This window comes from Carassius gibelio, chromosome B25 (assembly GCF_023724105.1).
Source record: "Carassius gibelio isolate Cgi1373 ecotype wild population from Czech Republic chromosome B25, carGib1.2-hapl.c, whole genome shotgun sequence".
Lineage (NCBI taxonomy): Eukaryota > Metazoa > Chordata > Actinopteri > Cypriniformes > Cyprinidae > Carassius > Carassius gibelio.
In genome coordinates, this window is record NC_068420.1 from 17,773,122 (window position 1) to 17,795,619 (window position 22,498).

General features: G+C 36.2%; 1 protein-coding gene across 2 annotated transcripts in view; it reads left to right on the plus strand.

Moving 5' to 3' along the window:
- The window catches only part of LOC128014210 (ATP-binding cassette sub-family C member 8), a 71,499-nt gene that overhangs the window by 25,423 nt on the left and 23,578 nt on the right, over positions 1–22,498 (plus strand). For both annotated transcript variants that reach the window (XM_052597592.1, XM_052597593.1), the window contains exons 12-21: positions 3,895–3,935; positions 4,018–4,163; positions 6,512–6,620; positions 9,546–9,662; positions 9,757–9,829; positions 10,788–10,893; positions 15,380–15,412; positions 19,946–19,978; positions 20,596–20,694; positions 22,045–22,129. In XM_052597592.1, the coding sequence (XP_052453552.1) occupies positions 3,895–3,935; positions 4,018–4,163; positions 6,512–6,620; positions 9,546–9,662; positions 9,757–9,829; positions 10,788–10,893; positions 15,380–15,412; positions 19,946–19,978; positions 20,596–20,694; positions 22,045–22,129 (842 nt within the window). The remainder of the gene's footprint in view (positions 1–3,894; positions 3,936–4,017; positions 4,164–6,511; positions 6,621–9,545; positions 9,663–9,756; positions 9,830–10,787; positions 10,894–15,379; positions 15,413–19,945; positions 19,979–20,595; positions 20,695–22,044; positions 22,130–22,498) is intronic.

Genomic DNA, 22,498 nt, shown 5'->3' on the forward strand with positions numbered 1-22,498 from the left:
CACTAATGAGTTGGCCTGCAACAGCCAAGGATGTCACTAGCGGTGTGACTATGGATAAATAGGCGCCAGGAAAACACGTCATCCTCTTCTTCGTCTTCACTGACTGTTCTGTTTGAAGCGTGCATCTTAACGAACTGGTAAGAGCAATCTTTCTCTGTCTATCATGGCGACCATTAGCAAAGCATCTAGACAGTGTGTGCATCTGTGTCGGCCGTATTTGACAAACGATGAAACACAGTCTCTGCATCATTGGTTTGGGTGAAGAGCACGCATGCGATGTCCTTGAGGGGGCAATCTGCATGCATTGTGAACGTTAATCAATGAAAAAGCTCCGCTCTCGTTTGTCTCTCTTTTCAAGGAAAGAGGGGCAGCCATCTTGTGGGGATCACAGGTGGATCTGGCTGAGGAGTTTAGAGAGGGACTTTCTCATTCACGCTCATTGACGAGAGTGAGCCTCAGGAGGAGGATGTTATATATTTAACACTTTCTGATACTGAAGGTTAGTGCTCTGCAGGGTTCTACCCAGGAAGAGCTGGAGATGTCCGAGGGTGGACGAAGAAGCCGAGGCTGAGCCTTCTCAATCCTGCTGCGTCTTCTCTTAAATATCCCTCCTTGCCATCTTAGCCCCTCCAGGATACATCTTGCTTAAATGGCAAGACATATGTAGCAGAAGGTCAGGCTGTGGCTTCATTGCACACAATGGCAGTGCTTCAAGTATATCAGGCTGATCTGAAGGACCTGGATAAAGACAAGGGCCTATCTCCTTATCACTTAGCCGAGCTGCACCACACCACAGATCTCTCTCTCCATGCTACCAAGCAGGCCGCCTCCACCATGGGAAGGTCTATGGCAGCCATGGTGGAAGCAGAGAGACATCTGTGGGTGAACCTGGCAGACATCGGGAAGAAAGAAAGGGGCTTTTTTCTCGATGCTCTGGATTCACCTTGCAAATTTTTTGGTACCTCCGTTGAGGCGGAGGTCAAGAAGTTCAGGGAGGCATAGGCGCGCTCGGTTGCCTTCAAATGCTTCATTCCACGAAGGTCCAGGTCTGAGCCTGAACCGAATGCTAGTGTCATGACTCACACTTCTCCCCCTGTATGGTAAGAGTTTTGTTCTCAGCTTTGTTCCCTTTCTTTGAGATGGTTAGACCTTGGTTTCTTGGGCTCCACTCAGCCAGTGTTTCTTTATTTATACACTTTAAGCCCCGCTTCCCTCAACATGAGGGGCTATTTGGGCGGTTCTCCTGGTAGTTTAGCAGCACTCTCCTTTACCAAAAAGGTTCACCTATGAGTACCACTCTCTTTCTGAATTCGGAGTTCTCCTCTCACGTGAGATTGAGTTCTCTGTTTTTCCACAGAGTGCTCAAGCATTATTACCAGACATCGAGTTGATGACTCTCAAATAGTGTTGTCACGGTACCGAAATTTCAGTATTCGGGACTGATACCAGTGAAAATCCACAGTTCTCGGTACCAAACTAACACAAAAATATGCAAAAAAACCAATGCCATTTTTTATACTTATTTACAATTGTGTTTAAAGTTTATCGACAAGTAATATAATTATGAAAGACAGTAAACAAGTTTCACCCAAATTTAATTTGTCTTTTAATTAATGAAATTTAAACACATTTTATTTTTTGGTAAATAAAGGGAATTTGCTATTAAAATTAAAACATGGAAGAAATATTGTGTGATTTATTTCTTTAAATATTTTTTTTCAACAGTAGTAGCAGTATCACATACATTCTAATAAACAGTAGTAATATTTCTAGCACAATGCCTTTATGTAAAAATTTACTTTTATTTTGACGGGTTACCATGAATACCTTTAAATTCACACTGGTTTTACTCAAATGAAACAGTTAAATGCTTGTGAAGTGACTCATAACATGTTTATGTATTTATGTCCTCATTGAGACGGAAGATGCTGAAATTACTGCAAGCGACACATACTTCAGTCTATGTAGTAGACAAACCCGCACGTCTCTGCCATTCATTCATTCACACAGAGATGCACAGAACATGCAAGATTCATATTTCAGCCAACTTTTGCGGCTTAACACTTACAGATACTGGTCCATATGGAGATTTGATTTGATTAATTTATGTTAACTTAATGCTATGCTAATTTATGCTAACTGACAAATTCCGTGACTGTCCATATTAAACTGTAAGTTTCATTTTCATGACTGGATTTTGAGATTCCGTCCCCGTTTTCTGCTTCGTGGAAATCATAGCGATCTATGCGTCAAGAAACGGGTTGACCGGGTACTCGGAAATCTGGTACCGTGACATTTTTTTAGTATCGACTTGGTACCGAAGTACCGGGTCTTTTGACAACACTACTCTCAAATATATTATTTTGGGATGCACCATTCCATCTATGAGCTGCTCTATCAGAGGGCCACAAGAGCCCCCTCCTTAGAACATTATTTAAAATCCATGTTATGGTAAGTGTGTACTTTCTGAAATCCACACTGTGGTAAGTTCGCATGCTAGTGCTCTGCGTTCTTTCTAAAATCCTATATGGGGAGGGCTTTGCACGGTTGCTTCTTGCCCTTTCTTGAGTTGGTAAAAGCTCTGTTCATCTTGGGTGCCGCTCCACCTATGTATCCTCGGATACCTGTCTAAACAGGGTGTTGCCACTAGGGATCTGTTGAGCTCTTTCAGCAAGCTTATGCAAGAGCAAGAGTTAACCCCTGTGTGACAGGCAAGGTTATTTGCCGTATCCCTTTAAAGGAATATTTTTTGATTCCAAGCCTTCAGCTCTACTCCCTGAGGCCCTAACAAGTAAGTTGGGTATGTAGCCTAGGCCTTTGGCCATAAGGGGTAATGTCACAGACAGCCATCTTAATGTCCCAGGGGAAATTCTCATGGAAATGGTAGAGTTGGTACTTAGTGTTCGCCATGATTCTGGCCTGCACTACCCTTAGCATGGCGGCGTGGGTATACTGTTCCGACCCCTAGAGGACGCAGTGTCTCGTTCCCTTGAAAGGGAACATCTCAGGTTACAAATGTAACCATGGTTCCCTGAGTAGGGAACGAGACACTGCGTCCTCTAGCTCCCTGCCATGATTCGGACGCAAGCTTCAGATGAAGTACTGAATGACGTGTTCTCCTGGTGCCTGTTTATAGTCGCGCCGTCAGTGTCTGTCGCCGGCCAACTCATTGGTGTTTTTTCAATGTATGCTTCAGACACGGGTCACGACAAGGTGTTCCCCATAGCATGCCCAAGAGGATGCAGTGTCTCATTCCCTACTCAGGGAACCATGGTTACATTTGTAACCTGAGACGTTTTTTTACTTCAAAATGTAACTTTTACAAATTTGCTCATAACTCTTTGTAAATTCGTAACTTGTGATTTCTCAATATTTTGTATGCAGCATAACAACATAATCTAAAACTTGTTATCCTTTGCCCCTGTTTTGAAATTGGTTGTCTACAGTAACATTTAATTTAGCAGTGAAATCTGCTCTCAGAGCTGTAAGAGCTGAACAAGCACTTTTCTGAATGTAGAAAGACCTCTGAACTGTGGATTTGACATAATGGCAATATATATTACGCTTGTGGGTGACTGCTAAACCATGTGCCCTGGCTTATTACACTGGTACATCATTGTCAGTGTTCATAAACAGGTTGTAATGAAATCGCGTTTGCCTACCCAGACAATGGAGGAATTGTAGAGGAACTCTACTAACTGTCTTCGCTTTTATTTAAAGTCTTCACTATATAGTGGACTTACACAGTAAGTAATGCAGTATATTCTACTTGGAAATTACTAGTTTTTTTTTTTTTTTTTAACGAGTGATAGCACATGGACACATGGATAGATGAATGAGAAGAAAGTAATTTGTTCACTGAACATTTTTGCATCTTTTTTTTTGTCTTGACAGTATTCATGAACACAGCTATTCCCATCGCAGCAGTTCTCGTTGTAAGTATAAAACAGTAGGTCTGTTTTTAATTGAAACTATAAACACATACTGAAGTTTAAAAGCTCTGTGTGTTTGTTTCAGACGTTCGTGGCTCATGTTCATCTGTCAGATGATGGAGATCTGTCCCCTGCTGTGGCCTTCGCCTCTCTCTCGCTCTTCCACATCCTGGTCAATCCTCTCTTCCTGCTTTCCAGTGTGGTCCGCTCCACCGTCAAAGCCCTGGTTAGGTCAGTTACAAACCACTGATTTGGGATAACATTTGTAATTTTTAATTAAAACAATTAATTAATAGCAGCAAACTAGGTTTGGAACCCGATCATTTAACAATGCAAGGCCTGACATATGAAATAAGAGTTGAAATTAAGATTTTTTTTATGTGTTTTTGTTTCAACACACAGCTTATTGCAACTTTGTTAGCACTGTAGGTGCATCCCAAATCGCGTACTTATGCACAATTCTATGACGTTTTGTAGTATAAATAGTGTGAGTAGTGCGTTTATGCTGAAAACGTCCAAAAAAAAAATTATAATTGTGCACTTTAAACACCCAAATGATCCATTTAACTGAAAAAACGAAATGTGGAATGTTGGACACGTCATGCATTCAACTGTCACTGCTTTAATTACGTTACGAAGGGGGAGGGGCCGTCAGACTCTGATTATAAATGACAAAATTAACCTTATATAATTCATACACTACATGGTTGAATACATAGTGCATAAGTACATAGTGTATGAGTGCATAGTGTATAGTGTGTCATTTGGGATGCAGCTTAAGCTTTAAAAAAGGTTAATAAAGGGTATAAAGCAATATAAGAATTTGTAATGTGCATTGTAATACATTATATCTTTTTATAAATAATTATAACCTAATTTAAAATGCATTTTGTAACAATGAATTGATAAGTGTTATAAAGTATTAACTGTGGTTACAATTATTCATGAAACTGTGCATTACCAGGGATAATTAATGCATTATAATTACTTTTATAATGCATTATACACAAAGGCTTTAATTAAAGTGTTACAGCAAATATCAGAATGGTAATAAAAAGTCACAATTACCTATTTAATTTTCCAATCCATGGTATATAAAAAAAGGTATATATATATATATATATATATATAGAGAGAGAGAGAGAGAGAGAGAGAGAATTGTGAAATTTAAACAAAGAATTTCAGAGAAAAAAGCTCAGAATAGAGAGTGAGAAAAAAATCTGAATTATTAATTTATATTTTGCAATTCAGACTTTTTTGATATTTTTATTTATATATTAATCATCTTTTTGCAAGAAAGGGACTTCAATAGCAACTACCTACAGAAAATAAAAGTTTCCATCAGATAACTTATGGTATAAGATTTATCAAATATGGGGAAGTTGTGGCCTAGTGGTTAGAGAGTTTAACTCCTAACCCTAGGGTTGTGGGTTTGAAGCTCTGAACTCCCAACTGCTCACCGGGTGCCGTCACATAAATGACTACCCACTTGTGTGTGTGTGCGCGTGTGTGTGCGTGCGCACGCACTATGAATGGGTTAAATGCAGAGCACGAATTCTGAGTATGGGTCACCATTCTTGGCTGAATGTCACTTTCACTTCAAATACATTAAGATGTGATATGATACAGTAGGCTTTATAGGGTTAACATTAAACTTATATTTTCCTTTTTTTTTTTTTTTTTTGTACAACCCAGACTAATTCTGCTGCACCAATTACATGGTAGAATTGAATGCTTAAACTGCTTGTGGTGTTTTGTGATAGCAGTCGCTCTGCATTTGAAAATGATTTACAGCCAACAATGCATGTTCAGGATTTACAGGTTTTAATTAACCACCCAGCGATATAATGAATCGTCCCCATGTGTTTCTCATGTCACGTCACATCAGCTGTGCGCTTCTTCTCTTCTCATCGCAGATACACTCTCTTGTGAAAAAGAAATGTGTGTCTGTGAGCCTCAGGTTCAGTCTCATCAACCCAACCATGTGGAACACATTTAGAGAGGGAAGGCTGTATTTATAGTGTACAAGCAGGTCATAGATCAGCGTGCCTGGAAAACACGCCACATGTGCCACCGCTTTCAATATATGACATGAAGGAAATTGACTGGCCGCTAGTGATTTTTCATGATAACATCAGCTGTTTCCAGTCACAATATAATCTATTTGCAACAAAACACTCTAGACTAGAGAGTAAAATGCATCTGTCTGATATCTCTAAGTCTTGCTTCTCTCTGGATTTATTTTCTGCATGTTGGGCCGTGGTAGTATTTCAGACTGGAATTGAATGTCAAGCAATAGGCAGTACAGGTTTACTCGCACAGTATGGTTTTCTTTCAGTGAATAAAGCTATACTGTGATTGATAATTGCATAACTCTGTGTGTGATATTATTGGTTACAGAGAGGTATGTACTTAAGTCCTGTTTTATTTTCTTGGAAGGTTGTTGCCAAGACAATGCCACCAAACTGGAGTTAATCTTGATATTTGAGAAAATAAATAATTGGCATATAAGTAGAGTCCAGTTGCAGTGATTGAATATGGAATTACTTTGTTTTTATTGTTTTTTTTTTTCTGGCCAGTGTTCAGAAGCTCAGTGAGTTTTTCTCCTGTGATGAGATTGGAGGGGAACAGGAGCCCAGAGCAACTGTCCTGCCCAATTCAAGCAATCACAACAAATATCAAGCCCTGGTAAGTGAAGTCAGTTCACCATAAACATTTAGTCACTTCAAGAATGAAAGAAATGGCAGATAAAATGTAACACCATGACAAGTAGTTTTTTATGCCTTTACTGAATAAATTAAAAAGTTTTTATTCAATAAAAAAATGCATGAATGGAAATATAACCTTTAAAAAAATATATTGATGTGTATAATCAATTTATTGCTCAAAAATTTAAAAGAACACTTTGAAAACACATCAGATCTCAATGGGGAAGAATATCATGCTGGATATTAATATGAACTGAATAATGTGTTAGGAATGAAAGGATGCCACATCGTTTGATGGAATTTAAAATGATCAACCTATAGAGGGCTGAATTTAAAGACACCCCGAAAATCAAAGTGAAAAAATTATGAAGCAGGCTAGTCCAAAAGTTTCAGTCTCGTGGTCCAGCCCCTTAAGAGGCACACCGTGTCCCACCAGCACACCCCACGCCCGGAACCCCCGCATACTGCCCCCATGGCTCGGACCGCCTGCCCCGCCCCAGTCCACCAACCATTCCTGAGTCGAGTCTGCTGGATGCTCAGCAGTCAAGCCGACTGGCCGCGCTGATGTCAAGCCCGCCAGTCGCCTCAGTGTCCCGAATTTAGCCCAGAGAGGGCTCTTATCCCAAAGTCTAGCCCAGAGAGGGTTCTTATCCCCAAGTCTAGCCCAGAGAGGGCTCCAGTTCCCATATCCGGCCCAAGGAGCGCTCCAGTCCCCAAGTCAAGCCCAGGATGGCCAGGTCTCCTGAACTGTCTGCTCCGTCATGCCTCCCCGAGCTCCTTGCTCCGCCATGGCCTCCTGAGTTCCCTGCTCCAATATGGAACCCTGGCCTCCAATATTCTTATATCATCTTATATTCAAACAATTAATTGCAATTAATCACATTCAAAATAAAAGGTTTTGTTTACATAATATATGTGTGTATAATGTGTATATTTATTATGTATATAAATACAAACAAATTTGTGTATATATTTAAGAAAATATGTTATGTTTACAGGTGCATCTAAAAAAATTTTATATTGTGAAAATGTTTGTTTTTTCGTAACATTAAAAACATGAAACTTTCAAATACTCTAGATTCATTACATGTAAAGTAAAACATTTCAAAAGTTGTTTTGTTTTAATTTTGATGATTTCAGCTCATGATAGCCAAAAATCCAGTCTCTCAAAATATTGGAATATTTACATTTGTGTTAGATTAAATGAACATCCTTACAATATCAATTCTGGGTATCTCTTGTTCTTTTAAACCACAATAATGGGTATGACTGCTGACTTGGCAATGGTCTAGAAGACAATAATTGACACCCTCCACAAAGAGGATAAGTCACAGAGGGTCATTACTAAAAGATCTGGCTGTTTACAGAGTGCTGTATCAAAGCATTTTCAATGCAAAGTTGACTGGAAGGAAAAATTGGGTAGGAAAAGGTGCACAATCAAAAAGGATGACCGCAAGCTTGAGAATACTGTTAAGCAAAGCTAATTCAATTGCTTGGGAGAGCTTCACAAGGAGTGGACCAAAGCTGGAGTCAGTGCATAAAGAGTCACCACATTTCGACATCTTTAGGAAAAGGGCTACCAAGCCACTTCTGAAACCGAAACAATGTTAGAAGCATCTTACCTGGGCTAAGGAGATAAAGAACTGGACATTTGCTTAGTGGTCCTCTTTTCAGATAAAAGTAAATTTGTCATTTCATTTGAAAATCAAGGTCTGAAGTCTGGAGGATAAGTGAAGAGACACAAAATCCAAGCTGCTTGAAGTCCAGTGTGAAGTTTCCAAAGTCAGTTATGATTTGGGGTGCAGTGACGTCTGCCGGTGTTGGTCTATTGTGTTTTATCAAATCTTAAGTCAATGCATCTGTCTACCAGGGGATTTTGGAGAACTTTATGCTTCCTTTCACTGACAAGCTTCATGGAGATGCTGATTTCCTTTTCCAGCAGACCTTCAGCACCTGCCAACAGCCAACATGCCTGACCTGAAACCCATATTGAATCTATGGGATATTTTCAAGAGAAAGATGAGAAACAGTCTGATCAAATCATCAAAATTAAAACAAAAAAACTTTTGAAATGTTTTACTTTACATGTAATGAATCTAAAATATATGAAAGTTTCACTTTTTGAAATGAAAAAAAAAAAACTTTTCTATGATATTCAAACTTTTTGAGATGCATCAGTAAACATAAAATTTGTATTAATATTTACATGAATGTGTTTGTATTTATATATAAATGATAAATATACACATTATACACACAAAACCTTTTATTTTGAATGTGATTAATTGCAATTAATCGTTTGACTACATTAATACAAATAAATACTTTCATAATATATAAATTGTTTTAAACCATTCAATAAATAGTTTTATTAAAATTTGACTAAAATGTGACTGTTGTCTGAAATTTAATTTCTTAATGTAAGAAATAATTAAAATAATAAATAATTCATTTATTATTAATATAATGTATTGAATCATTAATTTATTTCTTCAGTTAATACATATATACACTAATTAATTTAAATGTGACCTTATATCTGAAATTTGTTTCATTCTTGATGTAATTTATTTTTTATTTTTTTTTCTATAATGCTCTTTTTTCATGGAATGGAATTTTTTATTATTATTATTATTATATGGAAAAAAGCTGTGGATAGGCCCACAGAAATGCATTATTTTGATTAAAAGTCAAATTCTAGTTTTTGAAATGAATAGGCCTTAAGGCTTATGCTGCCACAGTTTCACTAATCCAGTCGCAATATTGTGTTATTTTTATTCATGACTGTGACAATACATTATTCATATTTGTAATATCATAGTACTGGTCAGCAGGTTAGCACTGTTAAAGACGCTGTTCATGCCGAGCTTCATCAGATATGTTGTTTTTCTCACCTCTGATAAAGCCTCTGAAGGTGGTGAACCGTAAGCGACCCATCAGAGACGACTGGAACAGCTTCACCCTTCAGAGCGAGCAAGAGGACGAGCCGCTGGCGGTGGATGATGAAGATATCTGCATCAAGGTAATACTATGCAGGTTATTTCTGTAATCAGACAGTAAACAGGAAACTCATTATGAATGAGAATAACAGTCGTCCTCATTTATATCCATTCCAGATCACAAATGGATATTTCAGCTGGACTGATGGACCCCCAACCTTGTCCAATGTGAATATTAAGATTCCTTTTGGTAAGTCCTATCAAAAATATAATAGAAATATCTAAACATACTGGAGGTGGCACTCATGTTGCCTTGAAAATGGCCTGGGGTATTTCCTGATCCCATCTGCTAACTTAAAACATATAGTTTACCAATGAATGAAAAAAATCTAGTTACATTCCAAACCCATATGATTTCCTTGTTTACATGGAAAACAATATGAGACTTGTGCAGGCTGCTCTTTTTTTCCTTACAATAAAAATTTTGATGGTTGCTTATGCTGTTAAGCTCTAAAAGGACATGAAGTATCATAAATGTAGCCCATATAGTATGACTTGTTTCATATATTCTAAAGCCAAATAATAATTTGTGATCAGTCTTTGCACTTGCAAATTCTGCTGAGTAAATAGCTTAAAAGGAATGTGAAATGAGACTCTGACTGGTTCTTTATACATTATGCCCAAAACACACCCATTACTCATTAAAGTAATAGGGATAACCCATTTAGACCATGCCTCAGGCTCACCAAACTGTTTTTCCTATCGTTAAATTTGCAAAAGTGGATTCAAACACCCCCTAAGTGCACCTGCACCTTGTGCTTTAGACCATGCGCAGTAACTGATGCCATAAAATCATGAGTATGTTTTGATTTAAAGGTCAGATCTATTGCTTACAACAATACAACAACAAGAAAAAAATATTCAATGTACTGCCATCATAAAATAACTTTATTATTGTTTATTTCATTCCAACAAATAAGTTCTTGTTAAAAACGAACCAAAATTACAAATAATTTGCTTATTATTTCTGCACAGGAGATATTTGGTGTTGTTTCCAAAGAAAAGGAAATATATCGGCATTAGCTATTGAAAAATATCGGCATATCGGATATCTGCAAAATCTAATATCATGTATCCCTAATTATTTTATCATGATTTGTTGCTCCTTGAAACCCATTATCTTGATTCTTGATTGATTCTCTCTGCAGGTCAGTTAACTATGATAGTGGGCCAAGTGGGTTGTGGGAAATCATCTCTGTTGTTGGCTGCGCTGGGCGAGATGCAGAAGATCTTTGGCACTGTTATATGGAACAGGTGAGATTGCAGAATGCTTTTCTTGATGGTCATGAAACACTGAGTTCAGTATAACATCTTGTGATTGATTGTGTTGGAGGCTAGAGATCTGTTCACACCAAACACAATAACTAATTGGAAATGATAATAATGAGCCTAATTCTTTGAGAATAGGGAAATCCAAACTAACTGCTAACTCACAAATCTGACTTTTTTCGCACAATTCTGATGTCTCAATGGTGAGTTATTATGTCCAATTCTGGGGAAAAGAAGTGAAAAAAAATCTTTACAATCATGAGTTCATATCTCACAATTCTGCCCTAAATAACACACAGTACTCCATGTTATGAAGTCTGAATTATGGGATATAAACTCGCAATTCTGATTAAAATAAAAAAAAAGTCAGAATTGCAAGAAAGAAAGTCAGAATTGCGAGATACAATTGTTTATATCTTGCAGTTCTGATATTCTTTCAATAAAGTCAACAACTTTTTTCCACAAAGTTCCTAAATATAATCTCTCAATTCTGAGAAAGAAAGAAAGAAATCAATTCCAAGTGGAAAATAATCTGAATTGTACGATAAAAAGTCGCAGGCTTGTTTTATTTTGTATTCAGTGGAGGAAATTAGCTTTGATAAATAATAGACAAATTCCCATTTTTCTAGTTTAGCGCATCAAAATGTTTACTAATGTAGCTGATGAAAATGCAAAACTTTTGCAAGTCAACAAAATTGTATTTTTTTTTTTACTTTTTAAACTCAAAAAGCGCTTTAACATAAGTAAATGTTGTGTTGCATGACAAAATTATACATGCGTCCACGTCCCATTGAAGCGCTGAATGACAGCATGAGTAATCACTTACTTATGAGTTATCACTCTTCAAATATTTATTTCCTCCTCGCCTGTCTTTCCCCGTTGAACACTGGGTTGTGGTGGAAAAGATGAAAGATTGGAAATTGCTGTTAACTGAAAGGCTGTAAACAATGACAGAAGTGGTCAGCCTAATTTCATACCCAGGTCTGGTAGAAGTGATTGATGTGATGACAGGACTGAATCCCATTTGTCCATGAGAGCTCTCTGAATAAGTGTGCAGAAAATACATTCTAATGAGTAATTCCTTTCATAAGGATCCTGAAATTGCTTTAATGATACTGTGGATGTTTTGGGGATTGGTAATTTTCAGAGTGATTCTATATAAAGAAAAATGTCATAAGGGTCAGTAAAGTGAGGCTGTATTATGCTCGGTCTCTAGGCAATATAAAGATGATTACCATGTTACCAGCTTCTCTTAATATTTCATATATATGAAGTAATGTGGCTGTTAGGTTTCAGGCTTGTGAAAAACACAACATAGGGATACAATACAGTATATAAAGGTTAAATATTTTATATACAGGTATATAATATTTGAAAAGTCTGTCACATGACCCCAAGTCTCAAACGGCATATTTCACCAATGTGGTCGAAATGGTACAGTAACAGATCACCTTTAAAAAGATCACTGCGATGAAAAGGTCATAATGTCTCAGTGCATCCCATAATGGCTCAAATGTCAGAAGATCAAGGGCAACAAGGCCATTTCAGGAATGCACTGTTGCCTCTGTTGACGAACACTAGAAACCCTTCCCTCGCCCTCTATACTTCACATGTCATCTGACCTTCAGGGGTCAAACAGAGGCTGTGATGTTCCCTTCCACCATCATATCAAGTCCTCTTCACAAATAAGTCACCTTTTCATCAGTTCATGCTCTCATACTGGCTATTAGTGATTACAGTGTTGATCTGGGGCTTGTGTTTTGATGTTCACACGCTTTTAAGACACACGTCCAGGGTCAAGCACAATGCAGAAGGGTGTTTGTTCACGTGCCAGTCCCTCCTGGCAACAACCAACCAAATGAGCCCAAAACAAAAGGGGCCACTTACAAGAACAATGGGATTAGACAGACAATGCGGATCCACTTAAAGTGTTTTAGATTTAAATATGAAGGAGATGTTCATATCTGTAAGATAGATGCATGATTTGGAAACAGTCATTGAAATGAAAAGGTTACCCTTCTAAATCCTCTGAATCTAATAAGACCCGAAAACAAATCAAGTCAAGTCACCTTTATTCATAAATTAAAATTAAATGTAAATTTAAATTTATGCATTTAGCAGACTCTTTTATCCAAAGCGACTTACAGTGCATTCAGGCTATCAATTTTTACGTGTTCCTGGGGAATCGAACCCACAACCTTGCGCTAGCTTGCTTGCTAACGCAACGCTCTACCAGTTGAGCTACAGCAACACTATATAATTTATTTATATAACACTTTATACAGCGTTACATTTTCAAACACTAAATGCTCTTTAAATGAGTTAAACTTGAATAATGATGTATCTAGTTTAATGCACAGACATTTTAAAGAAGTTCTAGTGCCTCTTGAGTATTGAAGTTTGTTACTACAACCACAATGCATAGGCCAGGTAATTGTTTATGTGTCTAAATACATACTTAAAGTATTTGCCCCCGAAGGACACCTGAATCCTACAGAATGGCATAAGATGAATTATCTATGAGTTATTTGAGCACTTATCTTCTCACCATGAACACATTCTCTCTATGAGAACCATAGCTAGTATTCAAATAGCTAGCATGTTATGTGTGCCCAGTAAGCTGAGGGTTAAGCAAAATGTATGTTATGTCTAAAAATAGGCTACAAAGCCTTACAACACAAAACATCTCCTTGAACAGTCATCTGGTTTAAGCAGGCTACTGTATATGTGGGTCTCCAAAAAGCAAATGCTTATACTACCAGTAGCAAAATTCACTGTATTAACTGGGTGTTGTCTAATTGGAAAGGAAATGGTTTTTACGTGATGATCAGAGAGTATTTCAGGCGCCGTGGCAAGAAAACCTCTCTTTTATCTGAATCATTTATCAGAGAAATGCCCACATGAATGACTCTCAAAGGTTTTGATCTCAACATGTCATGTCCAAAACATCGTAAATAAGATATTTGTAGTAAGTAATAGATAAGCTAAATCGTTTTTTGATCTCTGATAGTTGATGCTTGTAAACATTAACTGTTTCTGTTTATTTTCGTCTGATATTTTGTTTTATTTTAAGGAACCATACACAGTTTATGTAACATGCTAGTAATAATATTTTGTAAATTAAGTAAGTTTGTTTTTTAAAAACAAGGCGGTGAGAGAATCAACATTTCTTTTCTCAATCATTTATCACGCAACTGTTATCTGCCCAGATAAAGGACTTTAAAAGCATGAAATTTCTATAAATATTTACTACTTAGCAACATCACAAATGTTTACATTAACATTTAGTCATTTTGCAGATGCTTTTATCCAAAGCAACATACAGATGAAGACAACAGAAGCAATCAATATCAACAAAAGTGTTCTTGGTAATAATAAAATGTAATTGAATAAATATTAAAAGTAATATTAAAACATTATTTAAAGTATTGGTTACATTGTAATATGTTTTTTTTTTTATTTAATGTAAAATGTAAATATACATTAAATATATTTAGAAGCAATAATATTTACTTTTTGATTGAATTTAAAATTGTATTAAAGTTCTCCAGGGCCCCAAAATACAATATTATTCCGGATCATTACAATTTGTACAATAATTATATTACCAGTATTTTACAAATTATTTGTCTTTGAGTTTTATCTCTATTATTGGGTGCTCATGACATATGTTCAAGCTTAGCATCTCTCTACAAATCCTATGCCATAGTTTTAATAATGTCAGCCATTTTATAATGGCACACGGTGGTTAATTACACCTCTCAGTATGGTGTCCAAAAAATCACCTTCCTGCAAACACCAAGTTTCTTGCTTTCTACATTCTCCCTCATTGGATTGACAGTACACAGTACATTCCCATTAAAACAATCACTAACAATAGGTAATGAAGGTCAAAACTGGTTAATGTTAAACCTGTTACAGTAAGACTTAACATTTCGAAAAAAGGCTTACTTAAATTGACATGTTGAGTACTAGCATAACTACAAAGCCATCATTGAAAAACACTGAATAAAAATGGATCTAATGGCTGTAGATGTGAAGCAGTATTTTCTGGTTCTTCTTTTTCCAGGTTTGAAAGGACAGAGATTAAGAGCTTCGACTGCAGCTCATGCTTCAGGCAGCAGAAAAGCTCTTATTTATATTCCTGTTGACATTTCAAGGACAATTTTGTTTTGTTTAGCCTCAGAGCTAATTTCTTTTCAAACAGTGGCACTTTATGGATTTAATTTGAATGCCATTGTATCTTGCTTTCAATATACTTGCAATATTAAAGCATCATGCTTATCCTTGAGTGGAATCTCTTAGAAATTGCAATTAAATACAATAAATAATTAAATGTATTTATTACTGATTTTAGCTCTGATTCAGATTATTTTTTCCAAGCACAGTTTATCTGAATCTATGCACGTAAATATCTTTGTCATGTTAATTTCTCCTTATTGAGTTGCATTTTCTGTGTGTTCTTTTGTAGCCTGCCCACTCTGGATGATGAAGGAAATGAAAGGTTGGTTCTTTTGTCTTACAAAGCTGCAAAACACGAGCATAAACATTTAGCACGTCCTGCAGAGAGTCTGTTAATTACTGTGTACGCGCTGAGGGTTTGTGGACGTGTCCTGTCATGCTGTGCAGTGCTGATGCTTTGCTCTGTGTTAGTTGGCAATAATCCCTCAGCTTTGTTCTTCAGGGCTCTTGAGTTCCTCTCATGCACTGTCAGCTGTTTTATGAGGCCATTATAATTACAACAACACATATAAATATAATATTGCATATAATATTGTAGCTTTGCATGCTTTGCTCAAGTTTTTGAAATCGATTGAAAATTGGCAATTTTTGGTTAGGCAGCTCATGTAGACAAAAGGTAAAGTCACTTATTTGGCAAACATGTTCGGATGGTAGGCAGAAAATTATTCAACCATCTAAGAGACCTCATTTGGGCCAAAAGCACTATTTAATGTATTCTTAATGGATGCACCAGAATAAGCACTGGAAGGCTTTTCGTATTGAGCTTAAATGTATTGAGCCCCTAAAGAACATGGTGATCGGAGAAAAATATATATTTCAGTCCATTTTGTGAGCAAACGCAATGTTTCTCTGTGGAATGCAGTAGTTTTAGAAGATATCGCAAACATTATTTTTTCAAACAAACATTGGGAAATTTACATTTTACGCAAAATTTTGAGAGAACGCAAATTTTTGTTAGTAAATGAAGAGTTCTTTGGTGATTGCAAAGCTTTTGCATGATAACAAATTATAGTGGCCAAATGCATAGTTTTTGGGGTGAATGCAAAACTTTTATGAGAGAGAGAATGTTAGTGGGTGAATGTATAGTTTTTGGGGAAACTTTTGCATATTGGCTTGTTTCCATAACTATTTCCCCTTTGGGACTAAAAGCAGGCAGAAGCACACACATCAATCTAAACTGGGTGCTTGAACAAGTGAAATCAAATTTTATTAGTAAAACAATTGACTCCATTAACTTTCAGTTAAGTCACACTTTACTGTCCAAAAACATAGACCTAACCCTATCTCTACCCCTAAACCTAAACCTACCCATAATTTATCCCCAAAATCCAAGGGAAATATTAGCTGAATAACAAGGGTCTAGAAGCACCTTACCCTTGTTGTTAACCTAAAACAAAAGAGTTCCTGTAAATGTATCCCGCAGTTCTGATTGGTTGACTGGGATGTTATTCCATTCGCAGTACGCTCGACCCCCAGGAAGTGCTTGCTTCTAACTGACTTCATTTGTTTCCGTTGAATCCAATGGGGTCGCTGTGTCCATTTCTTTTACTGTCTATGCTTTGTATTTGCACAAAACGTTAGCATTTACACTAGCTGCTAAACCATGGCTCTAACAGAGACAGCTGCTATGGCTTTCTTATCTGCTGTAATGGGTGAACTCATTTGGTTTGTCTGTTAAATAGATAAAGTCTGTAGGGAACAGCACAAGTATTAGCTCTTTGGAGGACTATTAAAAAACATTTTACTGTCTAGGCGACAGTTGGTGCTGGTGTTAAAATGTACTACCGTCCCCTCGGTCATCAATAAAACAGCACGCGCCGTCACAATGTGTTAATGTGTGAGTGTGTGAGTGTGTGCAGGTGTCTGTCCTGCTTTTGGCACTTGAGCTGGAATGGCAGCCAAGAATAGACATCTCTTATTACTGTTGGCGGCAATCACTATGTCATACGTTACAAAGCCAAGGTGTATTATTACTGGACATTTCAAAAAGCCATCTACTATTTCATTCAAAAAGCTATTTGGATGCTTCAGAAATGCTGCCTGTTATCTAGAAAGAGTGTAATTTCAATATTTTTATGCAATGGGTTATTTTTCCAATAAACCTCGACAAGCAATCAAATCCATTCGTCTCACAGGTGAAATAGAAAATGGTATTGTTTAGAATAGAATACTTCCAGGATGCACACACATTACTGCACAGCATACTCTCAATATATGTTTACTGTTTAAATATATATGTGAAACCACACGCATTATGCAATAGGAAACATTTTAAACTGTCCCTAATAGCACACGTACATCATGGGGAGATCTAGTTGATATCTGCAAGATGTATTTTTTTTAAGTGTTGGCTCATCTGCAGTACATCCAAAAGACATTTCATATCAGATATCAAATAGACATTTAGAAAAGATGTTAATGATTTAGAATATATGTAAATTGGACGTCTATCAGATACGTGTGCTTTTATATGACCTCAGACATAAGTGAGCAAGTGACATTCACTAGCTGGCATGAGACTGACCTTCATGAATGAAATGAATGTCAGTTTTGTCTCTATGTTGAAAAAAAAAAAGTTACATGCTAAATGCTGCAAAAAGAAAACAATAAATAAATCAACACTGACATTTTAACTAGCTGTTGTAAAACAAATTTGATTCAAGATGTTGATTCACCTTTGAGTAAACATTAAAATGCTACATTTTACTTTATTGCTAAAATTTTTACAAAAAGATAAACACTACTAACAAATCAATGTGTTTTAATTTTAATAAATTTTAACATTGCATTGTACAAGACATCGAAACTATTGCAATATCTGTTATTTTTCTATTCATTTTTTTCTTTTCATCTTGTCTCTGTATGATGCATATTAAAGTTCATAAGTGCAGCACTGCTTTGTTTACAGTGGTGACCAAGGAAACGCTTTAAGCACCACCTGCTGGCAGAGAGTGGATCTGCATCTCATTCAGATATTTTTTATGTATAGTTTTGCAAAACTTAAGTCAAACCATTTTGTTTTTGCTTCAAATTTCGAAATTATACACTTTAATTTAGATAAAAAATGGCTCATGTTGCATGTATGTAGCATCTTTGTTTGGATCATAATTAAAATGCAGTGGTTGCCTCTAATGTTAAATGGTAAAAGCACACAAAGCCTTATTTTGTTTATATGAATATATTTATTTTATCTTCTTTAATACTTTTTTTTTTCAACTTGTTTTAAAATTTAAATTTAGTTTTGTTATTTACATTTACATTATATTTGAATTTTGGAATTTAGCAGATGCTTTTATCCAAAGCGATTTACAAATGAGGATATTAGAAGCAATCAAAACCAACAAAAGATCAATAATATGCAAGTGCTATATTATTACTGTTATATTTCATTTTCACAAAGAAACGTGCAGCATTTTGTCCATTCAATAATAAAAGAACATATTTAATTTACAATTTGTCTTAAAAAGGATACTCCACCCCAAAATGTAAATGTTGTCATTAATCAGTTACCCCCATGTTGTTCCAAACCAGTAAAACTTTGTTCTTCTTCAGAACACAATTTAAGATATTTAGGATGAAAACCGGGAGGCTTGTGATTGTCCCAGAGACTGCCAAGTAAATTACACTGTCAAGGTCCAGAAAAGTATGAAAGACATTGTCAGAATAGTCCATCTGCCATCAGTGATTCAAACGTAACATTATTGAGCGATGAGAATACTTTTTGTAAGCGAAGAAAAAAAAAATAACAATACACAAATAACAGTAAAGTCGTTAATTTAGTTTTATTTGCATACAAAAAGTATTCTCTGCTGTGACGCTGTTGACGTACGACGCTGCTGTCGTGTTATCTTTGTTATTGGGCGCACCAGAAAAACTCGTCAGCAGCGCCATGAATGCACACAACAGACCCGGAGGAGAAGACAATGCTGAATAAAGTCATCATTTTTGGACCAAAATGTATTTTCGATGCTTCAACAAATTGTAACCGACCCTCTGATGTCACATGGACTACTTTGATGATGTTTTTCTTATCTTTCTGGACATGGACAGTATACCGTACACACAGCTTCAATGGAGGGACTGAGAGCTCTCAGACTAAATCTAAAATATCTTAAACTGTGTTCCGAAGATGAACGGAGGTCTTACCGGTTTGGAACGACGTGAGGGTGGGTTATTAATGACATAATTTCATTTTTGGGTGAACTAACCCTTTAACAGTGTAATTTACTTGGCAGTCTATGGGACAGTCACAGGCCTCCCGTTTTTCATCCAAAATATCTTAAATTGTGTTCCCAAGATGAACAAAGCTTTTATGGGTTTGGAACGACATGGGGGTAAGTGATTAATGACAAAAGTTTAATCTTTGTGAATACAATTGTAAATAAAATCTAATTGTGAGTTGAGTGAATCATTACATCTCTACTTATAAGTTAAACATTTTATAAGACCATGTAAAAATGTTAAACAGTATCAATGTTGATTCATATTGAAACAAAATTGAACTGTGATTCATGGTGTTGAGTGACTCAAAAGACAAATTCATTAAGCCACATTCTAACTGTACTCATCCCTATATAGAGCTTCACTGGTTCAGCATCACTGCATTGCGATTCAGCCATTCATGATTACCCAGCACTTTTCCAGACTCCTGTTACATGGCATCAGCAGCAGCGCTTTAGGTTTAATGTGGAGCTGAGAGAGATGTACTGCAGAGGTCATGCTTGTGTGTGTGTGTGTGAACATGTCTTTTCATGATGCTTTAGGGGAAGTGATATTTATGTATTTGTGCTTTCAGCCCCACAGATGCAGCTGCAGACGGGGATATCAGGTGTGTATCACACAGACACACTCATGCCACATAAGACTTGATTCACTAGTTCAAATTTAGTTGTTTTTGGAGCAGATTCTGAATACTAATCAGAAAGGTACATTCTAACCAAAAGACAATAACTCGCAATAAATTTTTAAAGAAACAGTACACTAAAAATTATAATTTTGTCATTCATGTGTAGCCCTCAAGCTGTTAACTAAAATTACAATTGAAATTAAATTAAAGCAAAATTAAAATAATTATTAAAACAGACCTGTATAAAAGGAGAAAATATTAATAACATAGTCTCTGACTACTGATACTCTGACTAGTATTGCACTATATTAACTATAAGATCAAGTTTGACTTATTTATAAATCTCTAACAATAGTTCATAACAACAAACAACATAACAAAATTCATAAAAGCTGCATAAAAGTGATGATTCAGCTTTCTGTAAGAACAACTTAACATGCTATTTAATATATATATATATATATAATATAATTATGATTTTTAGAGTAGGTCAGATCAGAAAAAAAAAAAAAAACCTTGAACAAGCCTTTCTTTTATATTTAAGAGCAACATTGGTGTTGTGAAGGAGGTCACTGATGTTATGGCAACCCCTCTGACAGGAAAAGAGGTGCTGTGGCATACGCTTCCCAGAAGCCCTGGCTGCTAAACACCACTGTAGCGGAGAACATCACTTTTGAGATGCCTTTAATAAAGCAAAGGTAACTGACCTTCATTTACACCATGCTCATTCCTTGGATTTGTTGCCCACACATTTATCTTTAAAAAAAAAGATCTATTTATTTGCTTACAGCACACTTGTAATAAAAAAAAAAAAAAACGTTGAAAAATTATTTGGCGAGAAAGTCCATGGTCTACTGTCAGTAGTGTAAAAATAAATGAAGAACAGATTACACGGAAGAAACTTTCAAAGCGTTCATCAATGGTACAATTTTGTGTAAAAACTGTGCAAAATCGGCGTGGGGAAATGTGAAAATCCAAATCACACAGATTCCTATTGAAATGATTGGATTTCACCAAGAAATGACAAGTGTTACTGCAAGTTTCTTGTGCTAATTTATTTTTTCATGACTGTCAGAATCTCAGCTGTGAGGTTGTTATTTGATTCTATTGAAGCTGTCAGCTGCATTATTTCAACCTAACCTTACAATAATTGTGTTTGGAAATAATTTTGAATAAAGAAAATACCACCATCAGAATCGCAACACGCAAAATGCGCTAAAAGTGATTTTTAGTTCCATCCACTTGTGTATGTACGTGTATATATATGTATACTTATATATTTAAAATTTCTCTGCAACTATTAATTTGATTCATCTCATTCACAATGGTTCATGGGATTTGTGGTTCTTTCCCTCGTCAAAGCTATGATGAACAGTCTTTCACCTTTGTATTTTTGTCTGATTTTCAAATAGTTTTTGCTGCAAATCAATTTTTTTTTTTTTTAATTTTATGATCCATTTAATACCTTCTTGGCTTGGTTCATGGCTCATAACACTTTAACAAAGATTCATTTTTAAAAATCCCTATCAGACAAAAAAAAAAAAAAAAAAACATAAAGAATTACTTCCAGAACCAATACCACTGAAAAAACAGGGTTGGCACTAACGAATTCTAATGCATAGACCCGCCCACCACGGTCACATTTAGCATTGCTGATCTTACATTTTGTGTTCCGATTGGCTTTGATTGTATCATGTATATTTTCGCATTTGTGTGGACAGATACATTTGTTAAAGCACTGATAGTTTTGACAAATTATATTTGGAGGGAATTTAGAATCTTTGGAATATGGCATCATTTTCAAATTGATTACTTTCAATGGCTTTGTTTGTCAGTAATGTTTTTTTTTTTTTTACTTGTTTAAAGTTGTAAATCTTTAAAACGCCATTATATCAATGACAGAGCCCATGCAGATAATCAGTCGTTCATTATTAACCGCTAATTTTATTTCAACATCAATATTTCAAAAAGTACTAAAGCTAGATTACCACATAGTGTTAAGTGTCTAGCCAGCTGTGCTTCAGTCTCATATCTTTTGTTGGTTCCAGGTACAGAGCGGTAATTGAAGCATGTTCTCTCCAGCCGGACATTGACATCCTGCCCCAGGGGGACCAGACGGAGATCGGAGAGCGGGTCAGTGTGCCGCCCACGTGTCTTTGGTGATGCATTTCATTACCAGCCATCTGGAATGGCTTTAGTACTGCAAATGGTAGAGTTTCAGTTATGATGGGTCATACTGAATTCCACTGATAAACATACATAACATATTCCTCATGTTTTAGTATCCAAGCAGCCATTAAAAAGGTACTGTCTCTTTTGTTTACTCTCAGCTTTTTAGTTCAGGTCACATTTAAGGCAGCCTCATGTCGTAAATGGCTTTCAGGTTGTTCCTAAAAGCAGTCTTTCAGCTCATTTAAAGAGTTCAGTCAACATGATCAATATACATGCCAAGTGTGTTCGGTACGGTTAACAGCTTCTACCCACTGCCCACTTCCTAATAGG